Here is a 10,004-nt window from a genome sequence, read left to right as displayed (position 1 = left end):
TGTCTGTCTGTCTGTAAACAAAATATCTCGAGAACGGAAAGAGCTAGCGACTTGAAATTTGGTATGCAGTTGTCAAATGTGACAAGGATGCGACACGAAACTTTTGGTTAAGGTCGGTGCAACGCTTGGCTGTATTTTGCCGCTTTTTGGCGTAATTTATTATTATCTTGAGAACGGTATGAGCTAGAGACTTGAAATTTGGTATGTAGTTCAGTTTTTAGTGCCAAAACACGTTTTGAGGTCCCTAGAGCCTAAATCCAAAGTTTCAGTCATTGGTCCGTGTGTGTGTGTCTGTCTGTCTGTAAATGAAATATCTCGAGAACGGAAAGAGCTAGAGACTTGAAATTTGGTATGCAGTTGTCAAATGTGACAAGGATGCAACACGAAACTTTTGGTTAAGTTCGGTGCAACGCTTGGCGTCAGTTTTTAGTGCCAAAACACGTTTTGAGGTCCCTAGAGCCTAAATCCAAAGTTTCAGCCATTGGTCCATGTGTCTGTCTGTCTGTAAACGAAATATATCGAGAACGGAAAGAGCTAGAGACTTGAAATTTGGTATGCAGTTGTCAAATGTGACAAGGATGCAATACGAAACTTTTAGTTAAGGTCGGTGCAACGCTTGGCGGTATTTTGCCGCTTTTTGGCGTAATTTATTATTATCTTGGGAACGGTATGAGCTAGAGACTTGAAATTTGGTATGTAGCCCACAAAAGTGACAAGGATATAACTCAAAAATTTTGGTTACCATAGGTGCTGCGGTTGGCGGTATTTTGTCCGATTTTTGGCGGTTTTCAGCTATACTGACTAAACGGTTAGAGATATTGTAAAAGTAACAATAGAAAAACACCCAAATAAGCATAATTTAATAGGATAAGGAAAGTTGTGTGATGTTCACACCAGATTTTTTTCTCTCCTAATGATTATAATTCCAGCGACCTCCGTGGCCAAGTGGGTATCACACTAGGCTTGCACACAGGAGGTCCAGGTTCAATTCCCAGCGGGGCCAAGGTTTTTTCAGCTCTGTGCTTGGAGTTTGGGGTGCACTCAGCCTTGTGAGGACAATTGAGTAGCGACCAGTGGCAGCATTACAAGTCGAAGAGATGAGTGATAATAAATATGATGATTGAGTAAATGAAAGACTTGTAATACTGTGATACCCACAAAGTTGTGAGAAAGCTCTCTGCTTTAACACAAAGATACCATATGATTTGATTATAATTCCATTGAAGCTATCCTCCTGTTTAACAGATGTTTGAACCACCTCAATAACCCTGATAACATCCCACTTTTTCATTATTGAACTTACAAACATCAAAGAAATCACTGAATTTTATAAAAAAAACGGGCCCCCAAAAAAAAAAAAAAAAAAAAAAAAAAAAAACGCAAGCCCTTTCACTCCTTTTTCTTTTGGAATGGAGAGAAAGTTTCTCCCTCGTTTGATGATAACCAGAGAAGTTCAGAATATGGCACTTATTTTTTCCAAAATATGGCACTAGAAAACATGACACTTATTTTGGGAAAGTAAAATTATGGCATTTATTTGTTCAAAACATGGGAAAATAAGCAATTTTTTAAAAAATCATAGGCAACTATTTTACATTTTTCCTTAGAATGTCAAATAAAAATTGAATTTTCAACCTTTTAAAATAATTTTTCACTGTGTTTGACTTCAGTATTTTTGAGGACTTTCTACATAGGAATCAACCTTTTATGCTCAATGTTTTCCCAAATGCATAATATCACCATTTATGTACGGTTCTTTTTTATTACCTTTTTTGCATTTTTTTTTTTTTGTTAAAGTTTTATATTTTACCCAAAAATGCTTAAAATATGGCAAAATAAGCAAAAAAAAGTAAGTCTTTTCAGGCTTTTTTCATGGCAAAATAAGCCTTTTTAGGCATTTTCCCAAACTTTGCTAAAATATGACAAGTGCCATGGCAATATGGCATTTGAACTTCCTTGATGATAACACTAGGAAAAGATTCATTTGATTTCCTTTTTTGCATTTTTTTTTTTTTTTTTTTTTGTTAAGGTTTTATATTTTACCCAAAAATGCTTAAAATATGGCAAAATAAGCAAAAAAAGTAAGTCTTTTCAGGCTTTTTTCATGGCAAAATAAGCCTTTTAAGGCATTTTCCCAAACTTTGCTAAAATATGACAAGTGTCATGGCAATATGGCATTTGAACTTCCTTGATGATAACACTTTAGGAAAAGATTCATTTGATTTCCTGATTAGGCTAATAGGCTGGGTTCTTTCCCTTTTTTCTACCCCTTTCTCCACCTGCCACTGGAAAATGATAGAGGAAGCTTTGGTTTATAAGTCTACCAGTCTTTCTCCATTTTCACGCCTGTCCCGTCTCTGTAGATCTGTAGTGAGTTGTAAAAAAAAACTTTTTTCTACCCCTTTCTCCACCTGCCACTGGAAAATGATAGAGGAAGCTTTGGTTTATAAGTCTACCAGTCTTTCTCCATTTTCACACCTGTCCCCTGTCTCTGTAGATCTGTAGTGAGTTGTTAAAAAAAAAAAAAGAAAGAACTGCTCTTGGATTACTCAGTCAATGAGTCAGACATCTAATCTTTAATTAATCATTTAATCACAAAGTTGAACAAATTACATTTTTACAATTCTATTTACAAGCATACAATTTAAGACAAGGATGAAGAAAAATTAGACAATGGGAAAAATTAGGTGATATTGATGCAATAGAGATCCTTGTCCAATTTTTCTCCTGCACCACAAGGATGAAGAAAAATTAGACAATGGGAAAAATTAGGTGATATTGATGCAATAGAGATCCTTGTCCAATTTTTCTCCTGCACCTGATGAACATTCCTGTTGGTATTTCTGTAGATCTATTTTATATTTTGCTTCTAGATATTTAAGTTCCAACTGTCTCTTTGCTTCTAAAAACTCTTGTGCCTTAATATGACGGTCTGTCTTCCTCTCTTCTTCGGCTTCGTGTGCTTTTCTTGCATTCTCTGCCAAAACCTCTGCCAGCATAGCTTCGTTTTTCAACTTATTGTTGAGATACTTGTGTGCCTCTTTATCCATGATGGTTTGATTTTGCACTCTCTTGCATCTGTCTGTAAAATCATCGGTGACATGTTTCCGTTTCTTCTTCTTTGAATGTGATATACTATGAGTTGTACTAGGGTCAGAGATATTGAAAGAACTGGGATCAGTGATTGCTATAATATTTACACTGGAGGGAGGTGCTGTTGGATCATCTGGATCATCTATGAAGGTAGTTGTCATCAGACTATCTAAATCTTCTTTAGGATTAGAATCCTCTCTAGATGGAGAATCAAATGAAATTTCTCGATGTTTTGCTCTGATATGCCTTGCAAGATTAGACACATTGCCTGATGAGAAGCTGAGTACTTGTGCACAGACTTGACATGCTGCTTTCCCCCCTTTATCATCTAACTTCTCAAAGTACTGCCATACACGAGAACGAGACTTCATCCTGGGAGATGAAAAAATAGCTATGCAAGAGATTAGTGAGTGCTGAGTGAGTTGCCTGAGTTGTAATTTAATATTTAATTTATAAAAAGAAAAAAGAACCAACTCTCTTCAGTGAACAGTGAACTACTCTGACTGAGTCACAGAACTCAAATAATCCTAAACAAAACATTTATGACTCACTCATCACTCAAATGACTCAAATGAAATGACACCCACCCCTTAAAAGATCTGCCCGATGTAAAATATTCCTTCTTACTTTCCAAAAATATGGTTTTTCTTGGGCCAATTCTCAAGCTTGTTTACCTGTCAGTAGACGGTAGTTTTGGATATACGGATCAGTTTACGGTTAACACTAAATATTTCCAGCAACCAGTCTTCAAAAGATAAAATCTATTCATCATCAACTAATAATGTTGGAACAGTCGGAATAGTCAGGGCGGATTTCTTCTTCACGCACAGATTAGTACACGGTAATTATGGATATACGGTTATTTTTCTTCTTCACATCCGGAATTACGGATCAGTATACGGTAATTATGGATATACGGTTATTTTTCTTCTTCACATCCGGAATTACGGATCAGTATACGGTAATTATGGATATATAGTGTCCATGATAAAGTAAGTCTAATTAACCTACCTGTTTGTTATGCATGCCAACGTATACATCTGGTGATTCGGGAATAATCATACATTTCCAACATCGGTCGAATGTCGGATGCTCAATTCAGTTTCAGTTTAGTGTTGTTTTAGTTCTGTGGTGTGTGTGTGTGTGTGTGGCGAATGGGTGTGGTGTGTGATTGTGTGTGTGGGATGGGTGTGTGTGTGTGATGGGTGTGTGTGTGTGTGTTAGATCTGTGGTGTGTGTGTGCGGAATGGGTGTGGTGTGTGATTGTGTGTGTGGGATGGGTGTGTGTGTGGGTTAGTTCTGTGGTGTGTGTGTGTTAGTTCTGTGGTGTGTGTGTCTGTGTGTGGCGAATGGGTGTGGTGTGTGATTGTGTATGTGGGATGGGTGGGTGGGTGTGTGTGTTAGTTCTGTGGTGTGTGGTTGTGTGTGGGTGATTGTGTGTGTATATGTGTGTGTGTGGGTATGTGGGGTGTGTGTGTGTGTGTGTGGGTATGTGGGATGTGTGTGTGTGTGTGTGTGTGTGTGTGTGTGTGTGTGTGTGTGTGTGTGTGTGTGTGTGTGTGTGTGTGTGTGTGTGTGTGTGTGTGTGTGTGTGTGTGTGTGTGTGTGTGTGTGTGTGTGTGTGTGTGTGTGTGTGTGTGTGTGTGTGTGTGTGTGTGTGTGTGTGTGTGTGTGTGTGTGTGTGTGTGTGTGTGTGTGTGTGCCCCCCCCCGGGCGGGAATCGAGCTCGCGAACTAATAGCGTTTAAAAGGCAGACACCCTGCCCCCCCCCCCAGCTCTACTAGGATTCGCGGAATACGCCACTGCAACCTAGAGGTACCTACCTACAAAGGCGGGAATCGAACACGCGACCTAGCGCTTACAAGGTAGACGCGCTACCTTCCAAGCTAACTAAGCTGACAATTATTTTCTCTCCAGTGGTCAGTTTCCCGAAATTAAAATACACCTTATGTTCCTCTTCTTTTTTTTCGCCTTTTCCCGCGTTCAGACGGGGTCGGCGTTTTTCGTCAGCCTCTCAATCAGCCCCAACCAGGGTGATTGCTTTGGGCTAACATTTGGTTTCGGCTACAAATTTTACGAGCCCTTCGCACTCAACCTTTGCTATTTCTTAAGCAAGGAAAAATACAGCTTTTATTAACCCTTTGCATACCGTGGTTCAATGAAATTTAAATATTTTTACTGTTCAATTGCAGTGGAGTTGGCACAGTTGGAAATGGATGCAGAGCTCATGCACTCGACTGGGGCTCTGTTTGACATAGAACTCAACAAGATAACCACTCTATCCCAGCCGATGTTATCCAATGAACAAACCACTCAATCCAAGCCGAAGTTATCCAATGAACTCATGGACACTAGTGCTCCTACAGAAAATCCGTGAAGTGAACTATGAACCCTGGGCTGACTTTCGGTTAGTTAAGCCTGAATGATTCACAATGGATTGACTTTTAATTTGTTCAGCATGTAGGTAAAAACGTACAATGAAATCTCCCACATGATTTCCCCTGGATTGTTCTTAGTTAATTTTAACTGATAAGTTCACCATTTAATTTTTCTTTCCCTCTGTAAATAACCTTATAACTTTAAAAGAAACTAAATTAGATTAAAATTTCTCGCGGTTAAGGATGGATTTATCTAGACATTAAATAAAATACAATGTGATTTTTTTTAATTGCTTCAAACTTTTTAGTTTTTTGTACCGTACACTGGGGTGACTAAGGACTTTCTTTGCCAACTCCAAAAGTTTTAATAGCCACCATGATGATGACATACTATCCTGGTAAGTATGTAGTTCATTATTGGCACATTCTAATCAGTCCTTATTCAGCCCAATTTACGGTATCTTTTTTTTATCATTTTATTATTTTAATCAATTTATTTTATTCTAGATTAACTACCTCTACCTATCTTAAGAAAAACATGAAATGTAAAAGGCACTATGAAGAACCACAATCAGAGTAGGTTTCTTACTTACTTATTTACATTTTTACATAGGTATTTGGAAGAAAACTACTCTAACGGGGCAAGTATAATCTTACGTTTTCAAAGATCTTAAAATTCCCTAAAATAAAGAATATAGTTAACTACCTCTACCTATCTTAAGAAAAACATGAAATGTAAAAGGCACTATGAAGAACCACAATCAGAGTAGGTTTCTTACTTACTTATATACATTTTTACATAGGTATTTGGAAGAAAACTACTCTAACGGGGCAAGTATCTTACGTTTTCAAAGATCTTAAAATTCCCTAAAATAAAGAATAGTTTAAGATATAAAATTATGTACATTTTTTCTTCTGTAGTGACATACAGTGCAACATTGGGTAGGTAATTCCCTTTCATGTAGAAAAAAAATCTTACCTTTTAAAAACGTTAAAATTCTATTTGGAATTGGAAAAGAAAACCTAAATACTCATCAGAAGATAACAATAACAATATGGCCAAGAAAAAATGGTATACACATAGATCTATCTAGTTAATTTTCTTAAAAACTAAAATAAAAATACATATCCTAATGGTATGTACAATAGAGGCTATTAAATTAATAATATTAATACTCAAAACCTATTATAAAAAAAATAACATTAAAAAAACTACATTAAAAATATATAATATTTATGTTTTTTAAACGTAAAAATAATATAAGTAAAAGTACGTGGTACAAAGGAAAAGTCCCAGCCGATGTTATCCAATGAACAAACCACTCAATCCAAGCCGAAGTTATCCAATGAACTCATGGACACTAGTGCTCCTACAGAAAGCCCGTGAAGTGAACTATGAACCATGAGCTGACTTTCGGTTAGTTCAGCCTGAATGATTCACCATGGATTGACTTTTAATTTGTTCAGCATGTAGGTAAAAACGTACAATGAAATCTCCCACATGATTTCCCCTGGATTGTTCTTAGTTAATTTTAACTGATAAGTTCACCATTTAATTTTTCTTTCCCTCTGTAAATAACCTTATAACTTTAAAAGAATCTAAATTAGATTAAAATTTCTCGCGGTTAAGGATGGATTTATCTAGACATTAAATAAAATACAATGTGATTTTTTTAAATTGCTTCAAACTTTTTTGTACCGTATACTGGGGTGACTAAGGACTTTCTTTGCCAACTCCAAAAGTTTTAATAGCCACCATGATGATGACATACTATCCTGGTAAGTATGTAGTTCATTATTGGCACATTCTAATCTGTCCTTATTCAGCCCAATTTACGGTATCTTTTTTTTTTTTTAATCATTTTATTTTTTTAATCAATTTATTTTATTCTAGATTAACTACCTCTACCTGTCTCATCAAGACTTAAGAAAAACATGAAATGTAAAAGGCACTATGAAGAACCACAATCAGAGTAGGTTTCTTACTTACTTATTTTTACATTTTTACATATTTTGAAGAAAACTACTCTAACGGGGCAAGTATCTTACGTTTTCGTAAATCTCCAGAACGAACGAATTGAGGTTTAAATAGGATTCCTTAATCTCGACCTTAGCCTAGTCCTGACCCGGGTCGATAGTCCAGGCTCTAGGCTGGGGTCGATGGTCTGTGGTGTATGCGCACTAAAACTCGATGATTTTTTTTTTTTTTTTACTTTTACGTCCTGAAAGTACAGAGAGAAGGAAGACGGGATAGGAAAAACCCAGCTGTTCCGAACACGAAACTTATCCTTTTCGGATAAAAACTGACTTCAACCCCCTATAGCTACACCTAAAGGGAGTTAGGATCTGACTCATGGACCGACTAGTTCACTGAAAAGAGTCGCTAATTCTTCTTCTTCCTCCTCCTCCTCCTTCTTCTTCTTCTTCTTCTTCTTCTTCCTAACCTTTTCCTATTTAAAAAAGGGTCAGCGAATATAAGAGACTCACAAAGTCTGGGAGCATTCAAGACCTCCCTGGTGTTCGATTTCGGGACGATAAGAACTTAGCAGTTACAGTTTCCTCTGCCAAAACTCTTTTTTTTTTTTTTTAAGTAGCTCCTCAGTTATTGTGGCTGAGTGCACTCCAAAATCCAAGCACAGAGCCGGAAAAACTTTTCTTCTTTTCCTTCACCTTTTCTCGTGTAAAGACGGGGTCGACATTTTTCGTCAACCTCTCTTTATTATTATTAAATATCTTAAAGGCTCACAGTGAAGGAAAAATTTAGTGGTTGGGTGCAAGAGCTCCTCTAGGAGAACCCTGCCACTTAAAAGAAAACCATTAAAAAAAACCCTCAGCTCACTCACTCTCTAAATGAAATGTACTCTTCTTACCTGTTCTGGACTCATATAGAGCTGAGTGCCCACTTTGGCCGTATGTCGCTCGTCCACATATCCAGTCTTGGTGGAGATGAGTGGAGATACATCTCCATCTGACATCATGGCCAGACATCAATCAAGATTTGGTTACAAATTTTACGAGTGGATGCCCTTAGCAAGGGAAATCCCGGCTGGTATACTGTTTAAAGTTGTCCAGCCAGACTACAACTATTATAATACCTGGAATACTACACCAAATCCTCCTCTGCCGAGACAATGCACCGGTTCAACATCATGGCCGTGACCAGACCAAAGTCACCCACCTTGATCTGGCCTTCCTGCGAGAAGAATATGTTCGACGGCTGAAATAGAGCAGTAGAACAGAACATGATAGAATTAGAAAATTAGAAAAAATAGAACTGTTGCATTTGGGACACGGTTAGTCCAGTGGTAAGTACTCATACTTGTCATGCAGAAGGTCCAGGTTCGATGCCCACCATTGACAAAAAAAATGTACTCGTTTTTCGATTGAATATTTCAACTGTTCGAAAGCTCGGGACAGTTGATGTGACTTCATTGCGTACGGTAGCGTATGCCGTGACTTCAATAAATAAGACCAACCGGTTTTTAATTCGATTTATGTCGGGATCTAGAAGTTTTTTCTTTTAAGATGAGTGTTTCACCGCCGTTTTTATTTCGTAGGGAAAACAACTGCTACATTGGACGCATGTGGTCTGTGTCATAGCATGCCCATCCCGTAGTATGCCTCTCATCAGATGGGCGAGGGGAGACACAATACTCCCCATTTAGGTGCTGGGTCTACACGAGAACCAGAAAGTAACCCGTAAATTATTTGCAATCGAAAAACGAGTACAAATTTTTGTCGATGGTGGGATTCGAACCCGGGACCTTCTGCATGGCAAGCAAGCACGTTACCACTAACGAGTACAAATTTTTGTCGATGGTGGGATTCGAACCCGGGACCTTCTGCATGGCAAGCAAGCGCGTTACCACTGGACTAACCGTGCCCCGAAAGTCGTAGAAGAAAAAGAAAAATTCCCTGGTTCATTTTTTTTCTGCTCTTTGACTTTGAAACCTCGCCTCAGTAAGCCTCGCCAGCATTAGCAGCTCCTCACTTGTCTTCACGAAGCTGAGTGCACCTAGAACCGAGATTTCACTTACCTTCAAGTCCAGCCAGACAATAGCACTTACCACCAATACCAGAAGGATATATTGATGTTGATAATCTGCACAGGGAGGCCTCCATAAGGATCATCATCCTCTTCGTCATCTGCTTCCTCATTCTGTTCAGTAGTGATAGTCATGTTATTGTCAGAGGGGGTACCCTTGTGAGCACATTGTCCTCCTTTTTCTGGAGCTTTGCGTGAGTCCGTGGAGTAGAGAAAGTAACCATTGCCTGTGTGTGGAGGGAGAAGGCTCATATGGTCAAATCGCACCTTTTTTAGAGCCTTTGCAAGAGTGATCTATTAGTCAATAATTGTAGGTATTTTATTTGTGTACTATAACTATAAGGCTCGTCACACATTTAAAACGTAGATACGCGGCTTTTAGAAGCGCCTCAGTCGTCTGCAAAACCAAACCCATGTAAATGATCTAGCACCTAAATGGGAAGTATTGTGTCTCTTCTCGCCGATCTGATGAGAGGCATACTACGGAA

The 10,004-nt window shown here is 38.2% G+C and overlaps 1 protein-coding gene and 2 long non-coding RNA genes across 3 annotated transcripts in view; 1 reads left to right on the top strand and 2 right to left on the bottom strand.

Annotated features, from left to right (window-relative positions):
* Positions 1 to 1,291, bottom strand: part of LOC103507684 (caltractin-like) — a 2,721-nt gene extending 1,430 nt beyond the window's left edge. Inside the window, exon 1 of the mRNA XM_008472183.3 lies at positions 1,268 to 1,291. Within this exon, the coding sequence (XP_008470405.1) occupies positions 1,268 to 1,291 (24 nt within the window). The remainder of the gene's footprint in view (positions 1 to 1,267) is intronic.
* Positions 1,292 to 1,592: 301 nt separating this feature from the next.
* On the top strand, positions 1,593 to 5,512 carry LOC113466797. The gene is made up of 2 exons (XR_003391086.1): positions 1,593 to 1,747; positions 5,286 to 5,512. It is a non-coding gene; the product is annotated as an uncharacterized LOC113466797 (long non-coding RNA).
* A 266-nt stretch (positions 5,513 to 5,778) lies between these two features.
* LOC113466796 lies at positions 5,779 to 6,758 on the bottom strand. The gene is made up of 2 exons (XR_003391085.1): positions 6,184 to 6,758; positions 5,779 to 5,993 (listed from the first exon to the last, which is right to left on the bottom strand). It is a non-coding gene; the product is annotated as an uncharacterized LOC113466796 (long non-coding RNA).
* Between the last annotated feature and the right edge of the window lie 3,246 nt (positions 6,759 to 10,004).

This window comes from Diaphorina citri, unplaced genomic scaffold (assembly GCF_000475195.1).
Source record: "Diaphorina citri unplaced genomic scaffold, Diaci psyllid genome assembly version 1.1 scaffold335, whole genome shotgun sequence".
Taxonomy (NCBI): Eukaryota; Metazoa; Arthropoda; class Insecta; order Hemiptera; family Psyllidae; genus Diaphorina; species Diaphorina citri.
Note: the sequence above shows the minus strand (reverse complement) of the source record. Positions and strands in the feature narration are given on the sequence as shown.